We start from the raw sequence: 25,249 nt of genomic DNA, 5'->3' as shown, positions 1-25,249 counted from the left end.
AATTTGAGCTCACAGAAATCCCCCTGCCTCTGTCTCTGAGTGCTGGTGTTAAAGGGTGTGCCATCACACCAGGCTTCTTCTAATTCTAGTTTTTAAAAAAGCTTCTTTTCTTTTCTTTTCTTCCTTCCTTTCTTTCTTCTCTCTCTTTTCTCTTCCCTCCCTCCCACCCTTCTTCCCTCCCTCCCTTCCTTCTTCCCTCCCTCCCTTCCTTTCTCTTTTTTAGAAACAACCTCATTGTGAATCTCTGGAGCTCCCTGTATAGCTGAGAATGACCTTGAACTTCCCATCCCCCCCTGCCCCTTGTTTAGATGCTGGGGCTCAAACCTGTGGCTTCATGTATGCTAGGCAACACTACCCATTGAAACCTATCCTTGTCCTGGGACAGGCTGCACTTATAATAAACTCATTGGTTTGCAGTGGCAGGAACTGTGAGTCCCCAGAGGTGTGGGAAAGGGCGCTAAGTTGCCTTTTATAATGGTCTTCCACAGTAGAATTCTCTGCCTGGGTATTCCCAGAACTGAGGTGCCAGGGATCAGGTTTTCAATGCTCTCTGTTTTGAGGGCAGGTTGGACTCGTGCTCAGCGTTGTCTGTTGCTAGGCCTCTCCTCTCCAGGACAGACGTGGGCATGCTGCTCTCAGCCGAACCCACGTTTCACTTCAGTGCCGCCAGTCCTGCCCGGGATCCCACATTGTATTTAGTTGGCATGTCCTCTCTGCTGCTTGTTCCAGAATGGTGTCTCTGGCTCATTTGCTGTGAGACTGACCATTTTGAGACATGCTGGCTCTGTTCCCCGTGACAGGCTTTCTTATCATCCAGATGGGCCAGGAGTGTGGAGAACGGAGCTGTGGCATCCCCTCCCACAATGGTGGCAGGTTCACAGAGCCTGCGTTGCTTCTCCCGCCTGTGAACTCTGTCTTCTGGCAACTCCCTGTTTTGAGAGGAATGGGGCCAGCTTAGAAGATTGGAGACGCATAAGCCCAGAGAAGGTCTGTGCTCCATGTGTAAGGTTTGAGGTTGAGGAGTGACGGAACCCCAACTTCTTGGAGACCCATTTGGAAAGTGTGGGTCATTGTGGCATTATCTTGCCACTACGGTGTGGTCCCCAAGCCTGTGCTCAGACCCTGAGGGAAACAGAAACTAGAAAGGGGATGAGGCCAGGGGTGGGCCTGTGAGAGAGAGAGAGAGAGAGAGAGAGAGAGAGAGAGAGAGAGAGAGAGAGAGAGAGAGAGAGAGAGAGGTGGCAAGGCCAAGAACTGGACTTTTCACTGTGACATGGTGGGCCCTGTGAGACCTGGGCAGAGGTCCTGGCTGGGAAGACAGACGCTGTTGTTCCAGAAGACTCTGGAAGCTTGTGGGCCTTGATTATAGACGGAGCCAACCCAGAGCTTAAAACGAAGCCAGAGGGGGCTCAGAACACGCTTGGTTGGGTTTAAGCCCTAGTCCCTCACAACCCAGCTGTGGTGACGCAGACCTGTAATCCAGTTCTAGAGAGGTAGAAGCAAGGAGGATCAGAAGTTCATAATGTGTTTGAAACTAGCCTGGGCTACATGAGACCTTGCCTAGAAACAACAATAAAAATAACTCACAGTTAAGGAATGGCAGGGGACAAGACACATCCTCAGGTGTCTCCTTGGGTTTCCCCAGCTTCTGGGGTGGGGCTCTACCTTGTCCCATGGCCTCTTCCTCAACATTTCAGGTGTCAGCATAACCTCTGACCTGCCTTCCTTTTATAAGGGCTCTTGTGACGACATGCAACCTTCCACACACTGCCTGTGGGAGTCTCTGACGTGGAGTACACCAAGTTAAAATTTCAAGAATTTACTTACGCCCCAGGAAAAGGCAGGGTCGGTTCAGAATAGCAGGAACTTCTGAGCCAAGTAGGGAGTTACCAGGAGGAGCCTCCTCATGAGTCCAGCTTTTGAAGGGATCTCACTGTGGGGCTCAGGACAGGCTGCTGTGTTGACACTGGGACATGTTGACAGGCTTGGCTTATAGGTACTGGGAGGTCAGATGCCCTCTAGAGCCGCTGAACCTGTGTTGTCCCTTTGACCCTTGTGATAGAGAGGAAGAGTCCTGCTTTTCCACCCTTCCACTCCACCCTTCTTATTTTTTCCTAGAACCAGGAGTGGGTGGAGGCAAAACCTAGGGAGAAGCCCCTTCCACAGAGCTGGAAACTGGGTCGCCGTGACCTTTCGTGAAGGCTTGCAAAGCCCTAAGTCTAATAGACTGGCGTTTTCTTTTCTTCTTTCTCTGGTTTCAACTTGCTCTACCGCCTCCATACTTCCCGCTTCCTTGTCTGTCCACCCCACGTCATGACTTGACCTCCTACCCGGATATTCCAAGGCACCCTGTGGAGCCATATCACACCCTCGGGAAGCTGGAGGTCGCAAAGGGCTGCTGACTCGGTTTGAGGGCGGCCTCACTGCCCTGTAAGGAGACCCTCGTGTCTGAATGGAAGTGTGAGTGAGGGTGGTGCCTGTGTGACCAGATTCCAAGTTAGGGCTTTCCCCAGACCATCCATCGTGTCTGTGTGTGCATGCGTGTGCATGCGTGTGAAGGGCAGATGCCAGCCTTGACTGTAGTCCCCACGAGTCATCCAGACAGGGTCCCTCACTGGCCTAGAGGTCACCAAGCAGGCTGGGCTGGCCAATGCCCCGGAGCTCTGCCTGATCACCCCCTCCGTGTTTTATCGCAACCAAGCAATACTATGCCCAGCTTTAAACCAAACAAACATGGGTTCTGGGGATCAGACTCAGGTCTCTGTGCTTGCCAGACAAACATATCACCAGCTGATCTGTCTCCCTAGTGCATGCCACCTTGCCCAGTCTCCTCAGGAATTAGCAGGCCTGTGCCACCACACCTAACTCTGCTTCCGAATCTTGATGTGTTGGAGAAGGTGTCCTGTGGCATTTAAACATGGCTACTGTTCTCTGCAAGCGTTTCATCAGTGCCGCCAGGAGGGACCCTCTTGTCCTGAGTTGCTTAGGACTTTTCTGGGGTTTGTGCCCAAAATGTTCCCTATTTAGAGAAGTCTTCTGCCCCAGGTAAACTGGGGTATGGCTCACCTGTGAATCACTGTGATGTTTTGGCCGTGGTTCTAGCTGTGGAAGCAGTTAGGAACACATTTCTGCTCTTGTTCTTACAGAACCCACAGGGTGGTCAGGAAGCGAGGTGAAGACAGCTACAGAAGAAGTAGGGACACTGGCAGCTAAGGCCAGGTGCCTGTCCCGTGTGCTCTTTGTGCTCTCCTCAAACAGGCTTCTTTATTTCCAAGAGCCAGAAGAAGTACCTACCGTTTGCCGGAAAACCCATGCAATAACGTCGCATACACAGGGCAGGGGAGCCTGGATGTGAACCGTGTCCTTGCTGAGCTTTGTAGAGAGACAGGAGGAGGCCAGAGTGACTTCTCAAAAGGCACACAGTGCCGGCCTGGGTATAGAGAATGAGGAGGGGCTGGCCCAGTCATCAAAGGGAGGCCTATGGAGGCAAAGTGAGAAAGTAATTCTGCCTGGGGACATATAAGCAAGACTACCAATGCAGACATTCTCAGTGATGATAGAGATTAAATGAGATCCCATGGGCAGTAAGGGGGAACTCCATCAGGACACGGGGTGGGTGGTCACTAGCTTGGTTTCAGGTCTTCAGTCCTTAGAATGCCTGGGTACCAACATGGAGCCCCAAATATGAAGCAATACCTGGAAAGTTCTGGCAATGTCTTCATGTCCCCACTACTCCCAGGGTTGGAGATTTTAGTGAAGATGTTTTAATATATGCTTAAACACGGGAGCTAGGAGAAAAAAGAGGCACTCAGAAGACAGTAAAGCACACCCCAGAGTTTGGGTGCTGCCTTCTAAGACAGAATCACAGCACGCAGGGAAAAAGAGGGATCCACGAGACAAGAATGAAACTCAACTGGATTTTATTGTAACCGGTGCTGGACCAGGACTTCCAGAGTCTGACCCACATCATTGTACTTTAACCATATTTAAGCACAGCACAATTTTTGAAAGAAGTATTCAGATAACAATTAACTCAGTCCCAAGTGCACAATTTAAGACATGTTCACACTGAGATTCTTTACGAAGTACATCTGGCTTCTTTCACAAGAATGGGAGCTGTTGACTCAGAGATAGTGCCCAAGATTTAGATCTAAGGAGGTTGACCGAGGTGAGCATAATGCCTGTGAGTGTCAGGATTGGCCTGGCCCTAAGATAACACAGAAGTCACTTAGGCTGTTGTAAAGTACAAGTGACCTCACTCATTAGGATGGGTTTTATAGTCTAAAAGCAATGCTCAAGATGTAGGGAAAACGGTCTTGGAAAAGTAAAATTGTAAAATTCTGGGAGATAAGGCAGCCTGTGCCATCAGACAGCAAAGGATCACCAGGTTGTAAAATGACTGGCATTGCTGGCATTCCTGGAAGAGCGGCTGTGCACCTCATTCCGTTGCCTAGGTGACTGTGTGTTTGCCTTTCCTGGCTTCTCTGGCTTCTCTGTGTGCACAAGATTCTTTGTTCTCTACATAACTTCTCAATGCTGGGGTGACAGATGCCCGGGTGCTGGGGATCAGAACTCAGGCACTTAGGCTTATGTGGACAGAAACTTACAGACTGAGCCATCCGCCCCACTCCTAGTTAGTGTTTTTGCAACAGGTCTTACCATGTAGCCCAGGCTGGCCTTGGATTTAAGGTCCTCTTGTCCCTACTGCCTGAATTGGAGCTTATAGGCATGTCCTGGCAGAATCAACCATTCAAAGGCAACAGTGGCTTTTCATATCTTACCACATTGTGTGACGATCACCTCCATCTAGTTTCAGAATATCTCATCACCTCCAAAAGCACCACATTTCCCTCCTGTGCCATCCCCCAGTCCCTGGCCACAGCCAACTTGCTTTCCATGTCTGTGGACTTAACTTATTCTGGGCATTTGGCATCAATCAGGTTCGTTGGAAGCCTTTGTGTCTGGGGGATTTGGCATCAGTCGGGCTTCAAGGTCAGAAGCCTTTGGTGTCTGGGGGTATTTGGCATCAATTGGGCTGCAGGGCCGGAAGTCTTTGTTGTCTGGGGGCATTTGGCATCAGTTGGGCTGCAGGGCCGGAAGCCTTTGTATCTGGACTTAGCAGAATGATTTTGAGGGTCATTACAAGCCATGACTGGAGCCAGGGTCCATTAGCAAGAAGCTAGTGACCTAGTGACCTCTTGGCTTTTGGCAGCCTCGTCTTTAGCTTTAAATTGGGGTGACCTGTGTGGGGACAACCAGTCTGGTTTAATCAACTTGGAAGGAACACCTGCTGTGAGCACAGGCCTGGAAGATCTAGGGTTTGTGGGAAGCTCCTGGAATAACTGGTTCTCCTGAGCTGTTCAAGACAAATTCCTTAGAAACAAATCTGCCCGGGTGTCTCTCCGCACCCTGATGTTCGCTGGCCATGGTTCAGAATGCTAAAGATCACTGGGCCTGATAATACAGCTTCGCCCTAGGATTTTGGGACATTTCCCTTCAGCAGGATCACCAGTTTACTCTCAGGTGAGGGACCCCAGAGCCTTTGGGGCTCTTTGTTCTGAAGCAGGTGAGGCGGTGCCAGCCCTGTGAATTTTCATCTCCCACCCCCAACCAGTCCAGACCCCTGATTTGGAAAAAGCAGATAATTTTCAATCAGAAGTGTTCGGTGATAAAATAGTTGAAATCTACACTTGGTGGGGAATTTTTATATCATATATGGGTGTGTGGAAGTATTATTTTACTATGCTAAAAGAAACTTCTTTTATTAAAATCATGTATTGACTGTTAGGACGGCAGAGAAAGCAGTGGCCCTTACTAGTCAGTTTGGGGACTGTCACCTTGGTTTCTAGGCAACTTGTGCAAAGTAAGGCTGTCACTTCTGACCTTCTCCCAGGCTGGGAGGGGCTTTGGTAAGGTATAAAGAACTCTGGAGCCTAGTGGATGAGGTTCAAGCCCCAGCCCCTCACCTTCCTACCTGTGTGACTTCCGATGAGCAGCTTGACCCCCTGAGCACGTTTGTTCGGGTACAAATTGGGATGATGATAATAACCATAATATTCTGTCTCCCTGAGTCATGTAAAGGGATGAATCAGTCTGTTAGGTAACGTGACAGGGAGGTTTTCCGTGAGAGGTGGAACCCAGGGCCTGAGCACACGTTGGCAAGTACTCAACCACTAAGTCACATCCCAAGCCCATCCTAGTGTGAATCCAGGGAAGAGGTGGACACTGGAAGAGATTTGCCCCCTCAAAGCAAATGCCCAGTAGGGCTCAGTTGGCAAAGTGCCTGAGTTCAGATCCGCAGAAAGCACAAAAAGCCAGACTTGTCTGTAAGACTGCACCAGGGAGGCGGAGAAGGAAGATAAGAAGGAAGACACCTGACATCTGACGGCCATGGGCACAAGCTCACACATAAAAAATAAATGGCAATGTCGGGTGCCATCTGGCGCTGCCTTCTTCCCTCTTGGGCCATACACAGCATTTTTAGTGTTCATCCCAAGACAAGGGTCTGAAGGACCTGATGGTGACCGAGGAGTGACCAGTGGCAGGGTGGACATGGACAGCAGCCAGCTCAGTTGTGCTTGGCCCCAGAGCAGTGGAGAGGAGTGTGTCTCCGGCACCACAGATGTGCTATGACCAGGCTGGACCGCCTGGATGGAAGGAGAGCCAGGCTCTGTCAGTGAAGGGTTAACGTTGTATTGGGAGGGTCACATCTGTGACAGTACTGAGACATCTCTCACAGCTAAGGGACAGGCTGGCCTTCTCAAGAGTGCACTCACAGAGAAGTGACCAAGTGGGGGACTGTGAAAACAAAGTTGTAAATATTACAATAGTGTGTGAACCCCAAACTCAGCTCTCCCCCAACAAAATCTTATTTCTTAATTTGAATTTCTCTTGCTAGGCAGAAATCAAATTATATTTAAATTAATTAATTGAGTTAAATATAATTTAATTATTCTGCCTGGGATGGAGTGGTGGTGATAAAAGAGCCTGCGGGAGAAGACCTTCCCTGTAGCAAGTTCCTGGGAGTTCCTCCTAGACACAGTCTGCCTGTCATTTAAGATACCATCTGCCCCACAGCAGATCACGGAGGCCCGGATACAAAGAGTCTGGGATTTTAAGTAATGGGTTGGGACAGGACTAGGGCATTCTCAGAATTGGCCCAGACTCCACTTCTCTTTGCTGGTCTGCAGCAGAGGCGGGAGTTGGTTCTGTAACCCTCAGGCCATCTGCAGTATGCTAACACAGAGCCTGGCTTCAGAGGTGCCAGAATTTCAGTTAGGGTGGCCACAGCAGGGACACTGTGCCAAGCGTGACTCTCTAGGCCACTATTTCTCCCCCTTCCTAATGCTGCGACCCTTAATCCAGTTCCTCATGTTGTGGTGATCCCAATCATAAAATTATTTTCTTTGGTACTTCATAACTGTGATTTTGTTACTGTTATGAATTGTTGGTATCTGTGTTTTCCAATGGTCTTAGGAGACCCCTGGGAAAGGGCCCTTCGATCCCAGAAGAGGTTTTTTTGGGGGGGGGGGGTTCGAGACAGGGTTTCTCTGTAGCTTTGAAACCTATCCTGGAACTAGCTCATGTAGACCAGGTTGGCCTCGAACTCACAGAGATCCACCTGCCTCTGCCTCCCAAGTGCTGGGACTGAAGGCGTGCGCCACCCACCACCTAGCTCCCAGAAGAAGTTTTGACCCATAGGTGAGAACTCTTGCTCTGGGCCTTCTAAAAGCAGGACCTGGAGTGTCTAGGCAGGTGGCCTTGTCCCTTCACACACACATGCCACCCATGAAGCCAGCCTCACTTATCACCTTTAAAAAGGAGCTGTGGAGTTAGGCATAGTAGCATACCTCCGTATCTCAGCATTTGGGAGGTGGAGACAGGTGGCCAGCCAGGGCTACATGGTGAGACCCTGTCTTCAAAACAGAAAACCAAACAAACAAGATCTGAGCTTGTCAGAGCAAATAATTAAAAGATCTTTTTCTTTTTTTTTCTTTTTCTTTCTTTCTTTTTTTTCCCCAAGACACAGTTTCTCTGTGGCTTTGGAGCCTGTCCTGGAACTAGCTCTTGTAGACCAGGCTGGTCTCGAACTCACAGAGATCTGCCTGCCTCCTCTGCCACCATCGCCCAGCTCAATTGAAAATCTTAATGACAGCTAAACAGTGGTGGTAGGAAGGGGGACAGCTTGAGTTACTCCACACAGCTTCCAGTAACTATGGCAACCAGATTCTGTCAGGATCACCTGATTTGACTAGTGTAACCACTCAACTGCCCAGGGCCACCAAAGAGACCTTACAAGGCTGAATTTTAAGCAAATGGGTTTTATCACGGACAGGGCACACTTCCGCCATAGCTAGCTTTGGTGTGGCAGTCAGAGGACAACTTGCAGGAGTCAGTTTTCTTCCTCCGCCGTGTGGGTGGGTGGAAGAACCAGCCCTGTGGCAAGTGCCCTTTCTGCTGAGCCATTTGTTGGTCGTTGCTCTTCTTTTTTTTCTTTCTTGTAAAATTATAAATGTGTTTATGTGTCTGTTGGATCCAAAAGCAGTAAAGAGACAATGTTCATCTGCATATTCCAGAAGGTTCCGTTAGAGTGTGTATGTTGTAGGGGGTGGTCCAAGGCCTTACTCTCCAGACCAGGAAGTCCATTCCTTTTCTTCCTTTGAAGGAGAAGGGGAGAACCCTACACCCCCATCCCTAAACCTGAAGGTCAGTTCTTTTAAAATGCAGAATTAAAACCCTACATGGTGGTAGAGGGCCATAATCCCAGCCTGGGGGAGCTGAGGAGGTGGCGGGTTATGTGTTTCTAGACCAGCCTGGTCAACATGGGAGTCTTGTCTAATCAAAAACCAAGTGCAGGTACCAGGATAGCGCTCTAGCTGTGTGGAGTCAGCTCAGCTGGTGGCCACAGGCCATTTTCGCAACTAACTGTGCCCTTTCTTGCCCTTCAGCACTGTAGCCTCATGCCCCACCCCCTGCCAGGGGCAGTTTTAGAATTTCTGAACCACCGTCTTGTAATTTTTACAAGTCTTAATTTTCGTGGTAATCTACGAAGAGGTTTGGGGCTGGCTGTCCTCCGAACATGAAAGGGCAGCGTGTCCTTCACACCTGTCCTCCTGTCACAGGGCAGTGTCCGTTACTGCGGAGCGGTCAGGGGTCTCTGCGGGCCGAAGCAGACGGGGCGGGGGTAGGGGCATCTTCCAGATGATCAGCTGATTTTGGGTCCACCCGTGGCTCTGCCTCTCTCTGAATTTCTTTTCCTGTCAGAGGAAACCCACAGTGCACCTCAAACTGCTTTTGGGCCCCTTCTCATTCTTTTGGTCTTTATTTTTAGCTCTGAAGTGGTTTTCACAGCACCCTACTGTGATCTTCTGAAAACCCCTTCCTGCCCTCCTTGGGAACTTGGTTCCTCCTTCTCCCGGACACCCACACCTGGGGTTCCTGGTTTGCTTCGCGTACAGACTTCATCTTGAATCATGTAGCTCACTCACTGAAGTTCTTCCATAGCTATGCTCTTAAAAAGACACCAATAGATGCCGGGCAGTGGTGGCGCATGCCTTTAATACCAGCACTTGGGAGGCAGAGGCAGGCAGATCTCTGTGAGTTCAAGGAGGCCAGCCTGGTTTTCAGGACAGGCTCCAAAGCTACAGAGAAACCGTGTCTCGAAAATTCAAACAAAAGAAAAAGAAAGATAGACAGACAGACAGAAGGAAAGACAGACACCGATGGAACTGGAATTAATCTAATTCCATATATAACTAGTTCCACTTAGTATATAACCAGTGTTTAAGTTACCGATGGACTGTCTCACATTTGTGTAGTAAGTTTTTATTTAAAATCTAGGCTGTACTTCACATCGACATCTTACTTGATATTGTTTGTTTGTTTTGTTTTTCCAGACATGGTTTCTCTTTATAGCCCTGGTTGTTCTGGAACTCACCCTGTAGACCAGGCTGGCCTGGAACTCAGATCTGCCTGCCTTTGCCTCATGAGTGCTGGGGTTAAAGGTGTGTACCACCACTTCCTGGTGGATGTTAATTTTTAAATACGTATGTATTTATTGGGATGGGCATACATTGGTTAATTAATTAGGGTAGACACACTCTATCTATCATCGGTGGCAGACACACATACTGTGACACATCTGTGGAGGGAGCCAGAGAGCCCAGTTTGCAGGAGCTGGGTCCCTCTCTTCACAATGTGGATCTTGGGGACCGAACTCGGATAATCACACTCAGCATGAAGCACCGTTAGCCCTGAGCCACCTGGCTGTCTGACCACCTTACCGACCCATCACCATGACATTTGTTGATGTTGCACCCCCACCTCCAACCCCTTGCTTCTCTCCGAACTTTGAAATGCCCTCCTAAACTTCCGGAGACTCCTCTCCTTGGGCTAGTAGAGCTTGTTTAAAGATGGACTCTGGCCTTCTTCCTGCATCTCTTTGCTTCCCACGCATTTTGGAACAGGAGCTGGTTTCTGTGGATGGAGGTGGCAGGGCTGGCCAGCCCCGATGCCAGGGTACACCGTCCTCAGTCCTGGCTGCCCATGTCTTCTGAGACAAGCTTGAATAGCTCTTTAAAGCTGCAGAGCCTGTCCTGTCTGGGAAACAACCACACAAAGCAGGGCCCTGTGTCCTCCCCCGCCGCGGCTGCCCCATGACTAACTACCCTGTGTCATGATGCCCCATGACTACCGAGCATCAGCAGGCCAGGGCACAGCCTGGATCCTGGAGTATAATTCAGGGCAGGTAGCAGTCCAGGCAGGCAACAGTTCAGCCAAGGGCAGAAAACCTCCCTCACTGAAGTCACCATGTCCCTAGCTACCCTGGGGCTCCACTTTCTAAGTGGGAAGTAATGTGATGGGGGTTCACTTTGGGGCTGTTTTGAGACCGGATCTTGCTATGTAGCCCAGGTTGGCCTCGGAATTGGTTTATAGCCAATGATGACCTTAAACTCTGATCTTCCTGCTTGTCTCTCTAACTTTCAAGTACTGAAATTACAAGTGAGCCCAACGCCTCATGCATGCCAGGCAAGCCCTTTCCCAACAGAGTCACGCCCCCAACTAATATGCTTCACTTTTAAATAAAACAATGATGTGTTTGTGTGTTTTTCTGCATATATGTTTATGCTTCACGTGTGTGCGGTACCTGCAGAGGCCAGGAAAAGACACTGGATTCTCTGGAACTGGAGTTCCAGATAGCTGTGAGCCTCGTGTGGCCTCGGTCCTCGAAAGAGCAGTTAGTTTCTCCTTTACACGGAGGCGCTAGGACTCGACCAATGGCTTAGTGGCTTGAAGAGCACACATTGCTCTCTCAGAGGACCTGAGTTAGGATCCCAGCATCCATGGCAAGTAGCTCAAAGCTGTCTGTCACTCCAGCCCCAGAGCCTCTGATAGCCTCTTCTGGTACTGTGTTCATGCATGCACAGAAACACACACAATTAAAAATATTTTTAAAGTAAATAAAAAGGAGGCAGATTCACTGGGCACCTTGTTACCTAACTCAGGCTGTCCTTGGACTTTCCTTTTCTTCCCCAGTGCTGAGATTACAGTGTGGGCCACCATACCCTGCACACATTCACTTGGAAAACAAACAGAACAAAAGAACATAAATAATCCAATCTCAGTTGAGATTTTATAAAGTGAAAAAAAACCCACGTAACAAAAGAGACCATAGCCATCCTCTCAAAATTCCCCTCCTGTACCCTTCTAGATTTCTCTCCCCTAGTATCAGTTGTCATGTGTCTTGGGGCACCAGGTTTTACTTGAGCCTTCTCATGGTTGGCATTTCAAAGCTGCCAACACTCAAGTCAATTAGTGAAAAACCACATTGGTTAAATAGAAGAAATGCTGGTTTGGAGCGTGTGGGCTGAAGGGGAAGCTCCTCAGATCAGAGGCAGCTTGTTAAAGGTTTGGTCTTTCTGGGTAAATAACTTACTTTCTGTCTGTACTTGAAAGTTCCTTGTGAAGGTGATAGTTTCCGTGGTTGTTCAGTTTGTGCTGTGGGGGATGGGGTGGGCAGTGGGCATGCGAACATCTTCTTTCTCCTTGCCCCCTTTGGTGTTGTTTCTGAGATAGAGTCTTAAGTGACCCAGGCTGGTCTCCAGCACTTGTTAGATAGTGGAGGATGATCTTGAAGGTCTGCTTCCACCTCCCTAGTACTGAGCTCTCAGGCATGTGCCCACCCCCAGGTCAGCTGAATTTCTTATGGTGTCTTCTGTTCTTGCTTTAGGTAAAATGTCGGCTCCGGGACCTTACCAGGCGACCGCAGGCCCTTCTGCAATGCCCACCGCACCCCCATCCTATGAAGAGACAGTGGGTGTCAACAGTTACTACCCAACACCCCCAGCACCTATGCCGGGGCCAGCCACAGGACTCATTACAGGCCCAGACGGGAAGGGCATGAGTCCACCTTCCTACTACACCCAGCCTTTGCCTGTTCCCAATGCCAATGCAAGTATGTATGCCACCCAGGTCCTTAGTCACCAAACCTGTGGACCCTGAGGTAGAGGACAGGACAGCAGCAAGGTGCCAAAGTGTCAGAGCCAAGTGACAAACACTGCGATGTCCACCCCACCCTGGGTTTCTCATAAGATATTTCGGATGTCCCATTATTGAGACCTGTGATTTCCCTATTTAGTGGCTGGCAAGATGGCTCCGTGGGTAAAGATGCTTGCTGCTATGCCTGAGTTTTCTCCCCAAACGAAAAAACTGGCTCCCAAAGTTATCCTTTGATCTCTACGTGCATGCACATGTATGTACATACACATGCATAGACATTAATAATAAATGTAATCAAAACAAATAAACAACAACCCAAAACAGCAAAATACATAGGAGCCTCCACACACCTGCTGGACTCGTAGCATTTGCCACTGCCCCTTGCCCGAGAGAACTTGGGAGTGGGAGTATTTGAGTTCAGAGCCAGGGTGAATAGAGAACTCCTGTCCTGAAGCCAGCTGGTGTGGGCACAGTGCTGAGTGAGCAAAGGGAGGCCAAGCTGCTGCCCCTCTGTGGGGGCAGGGTCTCGCCTGGACCCTTGGAGGACTTCTGCAGAGACCTTGATGGCCAGGTGTGCGCGTGTGCACCTACTCAGCGTTGTAAGCTGATGAGAACCATCTGAGAGAGCAAGCCTGTGACTCAGGCCAGCAGAGCTGGTCCCCTGCCTTCTGCTTTAGTTTTGTTTGTGTGTACCTGTGGAGGCCAGAGGCCAGCCGCAGGAGCTAGCCACCTTATTCTATTCTGTAAAAATGTGTGTGTGTGTGTGTGTGTGTGTGTGCGCGCGCACGCGCGCGCAGTGTGAGGATGGATGGATGGATGGATGGATGGATGGATGGATGGATGGATGGATGGATGGATGGGTGTGCACCATTTTGCATGACTGACACACAAGGGGACCAGAAGGAGTCAAGTCGAAGGAGTCTTTGGGTCACCTGAGAATGAATTTGCAGGTGGTTGTGAGCCACCATGTGGGTGTGGGAATAGAATCTGTGCTTTGGAAGAGCAACTAATGCTTTTAATGGCCGAGCCGTCTCTCCAGTTCCCTTACTTACCTTTCTAATGGCTCAGTTTCCTCATCAGCCTGTCCCTGAGTTTATGAGTCATTCTGTTAAAATTAACTTCCTGGGTCAAGCCAGAGCCATAACCTGATAAAAAAGAAATTGGTCATTGTGTCCAGTTCTGAATTATTGGGTTGGAGAGGGAGCTCACAGGGTATTACTATGTAGCCCTGGTTGGTCTGGAACTCACTAGACCAGGCTAGCCTTGGACTCCTGGTTTTATTACCGCTAATTCCTGAGAGCCAGGATTGCAATCGTGCATCACCATGCCCAGTCTATGAAATCCTTGGGGTTGCACATACTAGACAATCACTCAGCCAGTTGCCCATGTCAACAGCCCTCTACTTTAGTCTCTTAGACCAAGTGATCAAGAAATAACTTTTTTTTTTTTTTTTTTTTTTTTTTTTTTGGTTTTTCGAGACAGGGTTTCCCTGTAGTTTCTAGAGCCTGTCCTGGAACTAACTCTTGTAGACCAGGCTGGCCTCAAACTCAGAGATCTGCCTGCCTCTGCCTCCTGAGTGCTGGGATTAAAGGCTTGCGCCACCACCGCCCAGCTGAAATAACTTATTCTTGAACCAAAATAAAAATTACTTAATCCAAATTTCTGTATAACTAAGGTATACTTCTTGCTCTCTGGAAGCAGGGTCTTGGTAATAGCAAGTTAATTCTTGGTAGTCCCTAGTCCCCCAATTCCAGGTTGTATAAATGGCCTTCCAAGGACCTAGCAGCAGAGGAGGTCACTGACAGGAACACAGCTGAAGCAGCTTCAGGACCTCTGTCGCTGGTGACCGTGTCCTGACTGCTGTGGGGTAATACTTTTGCACACTGCAAAGATTTGTTGCTCATATTGGTTTAATTAAATGCTGATTGGCCAGTAGCCAGGCAGGAAGTATAGGCAGACCAACCAGACTAGGAGAATTCTGGGAAGAGGAAAGGCAGAGAGTCAGTCACCAGCCAGACACAGGAAAAGATGAGAATGCCTTACTGAGAAAAGGTACCAAGCCACATGACTAAATATAGGTAAGAATTACGGGTTATTTTAAGTTGTAAGAGCTAGTTAATAAACCTGAGCAATAGGCCAACCAATTTATAACTAATATAAACCTCTTTGTGTTTATTTGGGACAGAGTGACTGTGGGACCAGGAAAGGCAGAAACTTCTGTGTACACCTGACCTCCATGAATGTCTTGTTTCGTGGCTTATGGCTCTCATAGCAATGTTTGAGCTGTGTGTCAGCTCAGTTTCCTGGCTGTGGGTTTGTGCTTCCCAATTGGTAAACATTTTATACCATTATCCTCAGGTGTCAGAGTCTAACCAGGAGTCGTGGCGTGTGTGTGTGTGTGTGTGTGTGTGTGTGTGTGTGTGTGTGTGTGTGTGTGAAAGAGAGAGAGAGAGAGAAATGTTGGCAGATTGTACATTAGGTGCTACCAGAGACTATAGACAATGCCTGCCTCGCAGAATCCTAATAGCAATTGTTCCTTCCACTTAAATATGCAGAGAATACTTAATTCTCTCCAGCTATGCAGAGAAGGAATTCACGAGCCCTCAAGTTTACCCTGTACTGTACTGAAGGCAGTCAACACCTTCAGAACATCCCCAGTTCACTCTTCCTCCTCTTACCTTCCTGTAGCCACTCTTGGCTGTAGAGAATGAGGCCTAAGCCCCAGCATTCCCTGCTTCTCTAATACCTTCTGCAAACCACCTCAGTGGAGCCGTCTGCAGAGCTGAAGAAGCAGTTTGAGGAACTTACTGCTCATGCTTGGTCCAACCTCTAGGCCCAGAGCCAGGGAACTGTGTCTTCAATAAGGACCACAGGACAGGTGCTCTAGGAGAGCGAGGACATGCCAGCAGGACACAAAGTCTTCATCTCTTTTCTGTAGACTTTTAAAAGCCCTCAGGAAACTCTGGCAATCTGTCACCGTTTCCATGTCCGCTTTATCACTTTTCCTTCTCCTTCTTTTCTGTGCATGTGTGTTTTAAAACATGCATGATACTTAGGAGGCACAGGCAGGAGGATTGCCACAAATTCAGGGTCAGCCTGGTCTATGTAGTAAGCTCCAGGCTAGACAGGACTACATCGAGAGACTATTTCATACTATCCCTTCCTAAACAGTGTGTCCACACAAATACAGCACAGCATAGAATCTATCATCTGGATGCATGGTATAGTGGTACATTCTTGTACATCCAGAACTGAGGAGGCTGCTGAGGCAGGAGGATCACAGTGTGGGCTACATGGTGAGATCTTATGCCCACAAAAGATGGTTAAAAAAATCGACCACTTTAATTGTTCCATTTAAAAAATAGTTGTATTTATTCTTAGAACATTTCATGCATACATATGTATATATGTTCATGCACATATATATATATATATATACATATATATTTATAGTCTTGATTACACCCATATCCATTTCCCTTTCACATCCCTCTGCCCTCCGCTAGCTGTCCCCTTCCCAACTTTAAGTTCTTCCTACCTCTTTAAACATTTGAAAGCATGGCTCAGTAGTGTTAGGCAGACATGTTGTCCACTGTTAGTGTCTGGACATTCCCTCTTCCAACCGCCCCACCCCAGACAATGACTGAAGTGGGTTCCTTGGAACCACCTTTATGAGCTTAGGTTCTGGGGTGCTCTCTGCAACCCCAGTTCTCGTGTGCTGACATAAGCAAGCGTTCTGCTTGTGCACTGAATAGTGTTGTCTTCCTCCATCAGTTGCCGTGCAGACGGTGTATGTGCAGCAGCCCGTCTCCTTTTTCGACCGTCCTGTCCAGATGTGCTGTCCGTCCTGCAGCAAGATGATCGTGACCCAACTGTCCTACAATGCCGGCGCCCTCACCTGGCTGTCCTGTGGCAGTCTGTGTCTGCTGGGGTGAGTGTGCCCACTCTGCGGAGATTGTATTCAGACTGGCAGGGGCTGTCCTGTGCATTTGATGAGTGTGTGTGTGTGTGTGTGTGTGTGTGTGTGTGTGTAGAAAGGCCAAGGTTAGCAGTTTGTCTGTCTACTGAGACAAGCTCTCACTATTCTACAATCCCAACCCCAGGATTATAAGCCTGGCTCCTCACTACCTCACAGATGATTTTTAAAATGATTTCCCTTTTTATTCTTTCTTGTGTGTGTGTGTGCACACGTGTGTGTGTGTGTGTGTATGCGCGTGTGTGCGCACGCATGTGTTCATGGTCGTATACCATGGTATACATATATGTTGAGGCCGGATTACAACTTTTAGTGGTCATTTCTTTCCTTTCTCCACGGGTTCAGGGGACTGAGCTCAGGTCCTCATGCTTGCAAGGCAAGTTCCCCACTGACTGAGTTACCCCCAGATACCTGTAGGAATTTTCCTCCTTTTGTTTTTAGGGTACTCAGCATGCTAGGCTAGTTCCCTGTCTCTGCACCCTCAGCCTGTTTTAGGATGTGTAAAGCTGAGTACGGTGGCATATCCTGTAATTCCAGCACCAACAGGAGGAGGTTGTCTCAATAAAGCACAAAACAGGGCTATCCAGGCGGCTCAGCAGGTAAGGGTGCTTACCACCAAGCCTCACCATCTGGGTTTGATTCCCAGAGCCCACATAGAGAGACCTGACTCCCAAAAGTTGTCCCCTGACTTCTACTTTTGCAGGTATTCACATATATACAAGAATGAATGAATGAATGAATGAATGAATGAATGAATGAATGAATGAAAAATGAAAGCATGGAGCAGCACAGCTGGGCTCAGCTTTCTAGAAGTTCACAGCACCTCCTCCCCACAGGGCAGCCACCAGGAGTTACCCCTGCCCCCAGCTGGGAACTCTGCTCAAACACGCATGGAAATCGCTGGATGTGTTCATGTAGAGACCTGCTGAACAGCTGTTCACATCTGCAGAGGGCGGGGCCCTTGGGCTTCTTATCCTTCTAGAATTTCATGACCTAAATAATAATTTTTGCATGACCCCGAGAGAAGCTCCAAACATTTCATGCACTAACACACTTTATAGGCCTCTCGTCAGCCATGCTTCTCCCTTACAACCTCTGGGATTTCCCATTGCCAGAGCAGGGAATTACATAAATATTTATGTCTGCACTAAAAGCGATGCTAGTCTCTGCTCTGGGAGAGAAAGCCGAGCAAAAGCAAATACATGGTTTTCCTGAAGCAGGCAATAGCAGGAACCTCACCCTTTCTGGCCTGTGCGTCGCTTAGAAAGCCGCTGCTGCGTGCTTTCACCTGGGAGAGCAGGGACCTCAGCTGCTAGACTGGTGCACATCTCCTCACTTTCTGCTTGTGACTCTGGGTGGAGAGAGCCCTCCAGCCTCTGTTCTCTGTGGAAGAAGTGGGCTCTGCAGGCCTGTCCACCCATCCTTCTCTGACTTGTCTATTCAGCTCTACTGTGGGCTCTCACTTCCACCCTCCGGGCAGAAAAGGCTTAAGCGACCAGGTCGGCCATCCCCGTGCTCAGGTGTGACGCAGGTGGACCACCAGCTCAGGGCCTGCCTGAGTGAGGGAACCAGACTCTGTCCACAGAGTAGAAAGAAAGATGTGTGTAGCGGCGTGCACCTGCACTCCCAGCATGCACCTGCACTCCCAGCCTGCCTGAGCTGCCGCAGGAGAATCTGCAGTTTAAGGCCAGCCTCTGCCACATAGGGAATTTGAGGCTAACCTGGCCTACATGAGACCCTGTTTCCAAAACAACAGTAAAATAAGGACTGGGGATACTGCAGAGTACAGGAGTGAAAAGCTCACCTAGCACATTTGAGGCCTGGTTTCCATCCCCAGTACCACACGTTGCTGATGGGCCCAGTAGTGCACATCTGCCATCCTAGCTGTGGAAGACAGGTAGGCAGGTAGTGGAGGTAAGTTCAAGGCCAGGTTGGGCTACCTACAAAACAAAGCAGCCTGCTATGGTGGTGCAGGGAGGCAGATCAGAATTTGAGGCCAGCCTGATCTACATAGGGAGTTCATGTCAACCAGGGCTGCACAGTGAGATCCTGTCTCAAAGAGGAAAGGAAGGAGGGTACTTTGGCTGCTTTGAGACTTTTGTATTAAAACTCTTGTCTTTGAAACTGGTAAGGGGGCAGCACAAGATCATCCTCGGCTGAGCCTGAAGTCAAGGCTGACTTTCTGCCTTTTATCTCACAACTTTTAATAACTTTGAGAGGTAGTCTCACTGTGATCCCTTGAGGCAGACGACTTCCCTTCTCTGTGTCTCCTCGGGGTGTGATGTGTCTGAGGTCAGTGTGTCAGGGGTTGCAGGGGACGTCACAGGTGAGAAGAATGAGCAGTCAGCAGCAGGCCTTGTTTCCACCCTGAGTCTGAGGCTGTAGGAAGTCCCTTCCATGTGCAGAAAATGGATGTTGGGAGGGGTCATCTGGGGAAGAGAATTTCCTGGTCACTGGACCCCAGAAACTACTTTGCTACCAGGCTAAACCCAGCCCACTCCTGTGTAAGTTTGTCTGGATGCTGCCAGCCTCATTTGTTGACTCTCCATATTCATGCTATCAGACAAAATGCAGGCCACGGGCCATCTAACGTCTAACATGTGTACTGTGGCCCTTTACAAAGCAGCTTGCCACCCTCATCTGAGATGATGATGATGACCTTCTCTTCCTCCCCCTCCTTTATGGGTCTAATATAGCTTAGGCTGGCCTTGAAGTCACATTGTATCCAAGGATGCCCTTGAACTCCTGATCCTCCTGCCTCTATAGGTCTAGTGCTGGGATTACAGCCCTATACCATGTTTGGTTTGATGTGGTGCTCAGGATGGAACCCAGGGCTTTGTGCATGGTGGGCCAGCCATCTACCAGGGAGCTACAGCCCCAGAATGCTCCTCCTAACTTTTTTTTAAGTGCTGGTGCTAAAGCCCAGCCCTCCCGTATTCTGGGCAAGTGCTCTACCACTGAGCTACATCCTGAATGCTGGGGTTTTGTTGCTTTGTGAGTCTCACTGTGTAGCCAGGCTGGCTCCTGCCTCTGTCTTTCTGGTGATTGGATGGCAGGTGTGTAGCACCATGCTTGGCTCTGCCACATGTCATAGCTTTATGAGAGGATAGTATCTTTGGGTTTAGGGGCCCACCTCGAGTTTCCAGGGTGGGCCTGTATCAAGATATTTAATTGTTTTTGCAAAGACTTTCTTTTTGAGTCAGGGTCTCATATATCCAAGGCTGGCCTCCAGCTCACCAGGGAGTCAGCAATGACCTTTGAACTTCTGCTTCTCCTGCCTCCATCTACTGAGTGCTGAGGTTATAGGCTTGCACACCTGATATTGGGGATCAGACGCTGGGCTTTGTGCCTCCGGGGACAGATTCTACCAGCTCAGGTCTTCAGCTCCACACTGGCCCACCACAGACCCTTCATGAGGCTCCAGCAAGGGGGTTCTTGGTGTTGGTGGCATGCTCCTTACGTGTCTCTGTCCTCCCAGGTGCATTGCCGGCTGCTGCTTCATCCCCTTCTGCGTAGACGCCCTGCAAGATGTGGACCATTACTGCCCCAACTGCAAGGCACTCCTGGGCACCTACAAGCGTCTGTAGGACTTGGCCACCCAGCCATAGGGGAGATGGTAGATACTTGTTACCAGAAGTCACCTGACCCTTGCCCAGCCCACCCAGAAGAGACACCTTCCTTGATTTCATCTCTTCATGGGCTCCAGCGTCGTGTCTTTTGGTGGGTGGGAAAGGTCAAAAAAGTAACAAACCTCCAAACCCCAGAAATTGCTGCTTGGAGCCATGCCCTGCACATGCAAAGACATGGACCTTGATGTTTCAAGGGCTTATCGCCTGCCCAAGTCACCCCACTAACTGTGATTGTTACCCCGTTTACCTCTCCACTGATTTGCCATTCACTGGCTCCTCTTCCTCCTCGGTGGACCTTCCTGGTGGCAGTCTCAAACCCGGAAGCAAGTTTGCCTTATTTTTCACTGTCTGGCCTGATCTTTTCTGTCTCTCCCCATCCCTGATGGCAGAGACCTCGCCTTAAAGACTTTGTGGTTCTGTAATCGCAGGCTCTGTGACCCTCAGAATCACTTTAACTTCCTAGGTTATGTTTTGTTTTCTGGGAGCACAGAAGGGCTGCCGACACCCACCAGACACATATGGAGAAGGTCACAGTGCAAAATAGAAATGAGCAGTCAGGCTGGGTTTAATCGCATCCCCTCTTGCCTTAACCCTACTCGTGGGCGCAGGCATCTTCCTCGTGGTTTCTGCGAGTTTTTGTTCTTAAAACACGTGGGAGTTCCTTGGCAGGGAGACCTTTCTAGAATAACTTTTGTGATCATAATACACCCTCATTTTTCCATTTGCTGGTGTGTTTTTGGTTGGTTTTGTTTTTGTTTTCGATGTACAGTCTGGCTTTGTTGTCCAACCCAGCTTTGACCTCCTAGGTTCAAGTGATCCTTCAGTCTTTGCCTCTCAAATACCCAGAGCTCTAGACACTCGCCACTGCACCTACTGCGTTGTTTTCTGTTTCAACAGATAGGTGATTTCATCTACTACCTACCTGGACTTGGTGTGGTTTTGAAAAGCTTGTCTATGTGGGGCCTCTATGGGGGATGAGGGTGTCCCTGTTTGAGCCCATGCTACTGTGCTGAGAGCTTGAACTCCCTCAAGAGGACCTGAAGTTTGATTTTAGTTTCTAGAGATGAGCTTGTTGTGTGGCACCAGCATGGGCTTCATTATCAGCGGACCAGACAGGAGGACACCAAAGACAAGTCGGGGCTCCTTCTAGGGTGACCACTCTGTCTCAGCCAATGTCCATTCTAAACCCATGCAAGAACCGCTGCAAACAATAGTGTGTGAAGTCAGCCCAACCCCGAACTGCATGTTGGTTAACATGCAGTCCTAACCATTGTCTGAGCTGTTCATGCGATGACCCAGAAACACAGGCCATCATTTTTGCAATGAATTTTGGGTACCATATATAACTTTGTGTCATCTACTTTTAAACAAATAAAATGTTGGTCACTCGGTGAACGATTCAGTTCACCTACTGTGAAGAGGGCCTTGTGTTGTGTTTCCAGGCATTGCCCAGAGAATCTCGAGTTGCTCTTTTACTCTAGAAAATCTTTCGTGACCCACGCCTCAGGCTTGCTGAATATTCAGCCACAGCAAGATGACCGTTGCTAACGAGTGGCATTTGAAGGTTTGGCTGTGGGGCCCCCACAGGCGTCATCGATGGCAGCAGGCCACGGCTTTCAAGTTTTAATAAAATGCCAAGGAGAAAGCTGTCCTCATTCATTCTCTGAACAAAACCCTCCTTGTTTGTTGACCGGGGCAGCTGTGGGATGCTGGGAGAGGGGGTACCAAGTGAGGACTGCGGGTGCCACCCCTTCCTTTCTTCCACCTGTGGTGACAGTTTCAAGTTGGAAGGTGTGAGGGGAATCGGGTTATTTAGTTGTGGCTTACATTGCCATCGAAACCCTATTTGTGTTCTTGTGAAATCATCGCTCATGGGATCTCAGTTGAGTGGTTTTCTTTTATTTGGTCAAGCTCAGCGCTGTGCAGTTAGCAGTTTGGCTGTCATTGTGATGTGTAACTGATCACAGGCTGGTACTGATTACACATGCAGTCTTCCAAACAAGGGCCCTGTGTCAGGGACTATAAAATACATACTGTACGGAGCTTCTTGCCAGGCGGCTACAGGCTTAGTCTAGGCTAGCTGGCCCCCGAGATCCAGAGAGCCTCTGCTTCTCGGCTGACCGTCTTCATACATCCTAGGCTTCCTCTTGCCACAATCAGGATGGAGTCAAAGGACAGGATGTGACTGCGCCTAGGTGTGGTGGAGGCGGAGGTTATAGCTGTGTGGGAGAGCATAGCCAGAGGCGGGAGGGTCCAGAGTGCACCTGACCCTGAGCCACCTGAGGAGTGGGGGAGGGGAACGGAGCAAGGAGGACCAGGTGCAGCAGCCAGGAGGCTCAAAAAGTAGACGAGAGGGACTAGGTAACCAAAATGTCTGGACTATATAGGGAAGGACAGCCCAGCCCCTGGGCTGGAGACTTGAGGGCCGAGAGGAGTATACCAGCCACACCCTGTAACAGCTGGGGGACTCGGGGAGGCTGGGATATGTTCAGTAGGCAAATCAGCCTTGTGTGTGAGACCTGTGTGGAGATTCTGCACGGACTCCACAGGGGGCTTTGAACTTGGTTGTCCTCGGTGTTCACTGCCTTGCCTGCATATGTGGAGAGGTGGTTATTTCCTGGTCAGTCTGTTGGTGGAGAAGAGAGACCAAATGAAACCATGGCCACAGCCAGGAGGTCGAGGCAGGAAGCCTTGCTGACTGTGGCTTCCAGACGTTTTCTGTTCTTAGACCACTGCCTTTGGCATGCACGCTGTGTGGGTGTGAAAGCCTCTTTCTGAGGGTGCCGTCGTGTGACATCCGCTGTTTCCTTCCTTTTTCTCTCCTGCCTATCGTCCCTTACTACTGGGGATGGAACTCAGGGCCTCACCCACCCTAGGTAAGGGCTTTGTACAGTTCTAAGCCAGACTGCTGAAGTCCGAGGGAGATCAGCCGCACTGTACAGAAGGCCCCCCTAGCTGGGTGGGTTGACTACCCCCACTCCATGGAGGGGAAGGGAGGGTCATGGGACCTTCGCCTGATGTTCCAGCCACTCCCTACCACCTGTTGTTTGCCTGTAGCCTTGGGGAGTTCTGGAGACCCAGAAAGACTAGGGGTGTCCCCAACGCCATGTTCCTATGGGAACAACCTCCCCATGTGGTAATGACTTCCTGTTGCATCCTTATGGGGAGCAGCACCCACACCCTTGTAAGAGGCCCTGACCTGTGTCATAAGGGATCTAGTAAACTCATGTTGGAGTCCCGCCTTGATTTGTCATTTTGATCTTGGGAGAGGAGGTAGACCATGCTTATGTCCTCACTGAAAGGATTTCATTAACAGAGTGACATATCAGGCCCTTGATTTGACCATTTATTGGTTTTTCTGTTTTGATTTGCTTTTGAACTGGATTGTTGTACAAAATTCAGGATGGCAGGCAGCTCTGGGAGAAGCTTTTCACCTTACCCCCTCCCATAACCCCAGTGCTGGGACCCACCAACTCCCATAACCCCAGTGCTGGGAAATTACACCCTCCCATAACCCCACTACTGGGACGTTATCCCCTCCCATAACCCCAATGCTGGATGAGAGGCGTCACCACCACTGGCTTCTTTGGAAGACTCTAGAATGCAGGAGAAGGCACATGGCAAGGCCGTGGGGGTGGGGGAACTTGAGAATGCTTCCTAAGCTGTAATTTGCATTGTCTTTGTGTCTGAAATTAAAGCAGTAGGAAAAATGCTCATACCAAGCCAAATGTGAGGTGGTAGCTGGGGACTCTGCTTCCCATAGGCCTTGATCTAAGACAGTCATGAATGTGTGTGTCTGGCTGACTGTCTCCATGCATGTAGGTGTGTGAGTTGGGGGTAGCGTCTGTTATCTAAGCTTTTCTAAAATGGACAGTGTAGCCCCGTGCTCTGGGAGCTTTGGTGGAGGGGTGTGTATGTGACAATGGAGAGTCTCTGGTGACCATGACATGGCCAGCTCAGCAGCAGCAGCTTAGGACCGGCTGTTTGTGACCACTGGCGCATAATGACAGGGTCCTCCCTGTGTCACTGAGAGCCATTCTGTGTGGTCGATTTGGCTTAGCTTTTTCTGCTCTGCTGCTGCCCTAACGTCATGTTCTCTTGTTTTATGTGCAGCTTGCTGTGGCCCTGACAGCACTGAGTCGGTGCAGGCTTCCATGTAAGACAGTTGGGAGTCTGTGTGTCTGTTTATCTGCCTGTCTGTGGAGAGGGAGGGGCAGGACTGCTTGCTCTCGATCGAAAGGCCAACCCCTGAGAGAAGATGGGAGGATGCCCTGCTGATGTGGGGACTAAGGGATGTTGGTTCGTGCTCCTGGATTAACCCAGAGTTTCACCCATGGCATGACATCGTTGTGGGATAGTTGATCTCCCTGTGACACCCCGAGGCTGCGTTCATAAAGTTAACCTTGAATCGGGGCAGAGCCAGAGACTAGTTGACAAGAATTAGTCATAGAGACTGCAGAGGCTTCAGGATATGGATAGAGAGGCAGCAGAAGGAGTAGGGAAAGACTTGGAGATCAGCCCTTTTTGGTCTGGGAAGTGTGGAGAGGTCAGCTGGTCGATCCTCTGCTGCTTCGTTGAATTATCAGGTTTTCACCCCCGTATCTGACTCCTGGGTCTTTACTGGTAACAACTAAGCTAGCACAGTGTGACATAGTGGGAAAGACTTGCTGGGCCAGATGAGTGCCATTGGCCTCCCTCGTACACAGAGCCTGGGGGCCCCCATACCCTCTAGTGTTAGACCTGAGAGGAAAGCCACTTCCACGGCTGTCTGATTAAAGCAGGCTTTATTTAGACGTGCACAAGGATTGGCTAGACCACTGCCTCCCCTTAAGTCAGGGTTTCAGAGATCAGCTCCTCACTGGCTTTTGAGGTCCCTTTTATGGGGAAGGGTTAGGGTTGATAGAGTAACTGTTGAGCTATTTGGCCATTAGCAGCTGGACAGAAGAGTTGGGAGCTCAGGGCTCAAGGCTGCCTGTGGGGCCGATGAATGCAGAGCACACCATGTGGAAGGGGAGTCATCATAGATGTTCAAGAGTTTAACAGGCAAAGGCGTGGGCACACATCATGGGGTCACACATTCGTGGTAGGTTGAAAAACATTGCAGGATACCATAGGTTTAGGAAACAAAAACTTATTCTTGTAAGGC

The 25,249-nt window shown here is 49.5% G+C and overlaps 1 protein-coding gene across 1 annotated transcript in view; it reads left to right on the top strand.

Annotated features, from left to right (window-relative positions):
• Litaf (lipopolysaccharide induced TNF factor) overlaps positions 1-21,521 on the top strand; it is a 35,770-nt gene extending 14,249 nt beyond the window's left edge. Inside the window, exons 2-4 of the mRNA XM_038328514.2 lie at positions 12,230-12,454; positions 16,273-16,429; positions 19,953-21,521. Of these exons, the coding sequence (XP_038184442.1) occupies positions 12,235-12,454; positions 16,273-16,429; positions 19,953-20,061 (486 nt within the window). The 5' untranslated portion in view covers positions 12,230-12,234 and the 3' untranslated portion in view covers positions 20,062-21,521. The remainder of the gene's footprint in view (positions 1-12,229; positions 12,455-16,272; positions 16,430-19,952) is intronic.
• Positions 21,522-25,249: the final 3,728 nt, after the last annotated feature.

The sequence above is a fragment of the Arvicola amphibius genome, chromosome 4, assembly GCF_903992535.2.
Source record: "Arvicola amphibius chromosome 4, mArvAmp1.2, whole genome shotgun sequence".
NCBI lineage: Eukaryota > Metazoa > Chordata > Mammalia > Rodentia > Cricetidae > Arvicola > Arvicola amphibius.
This window is presented reverse-complemented; position numbering and strand designations above follow the sequence as displayed.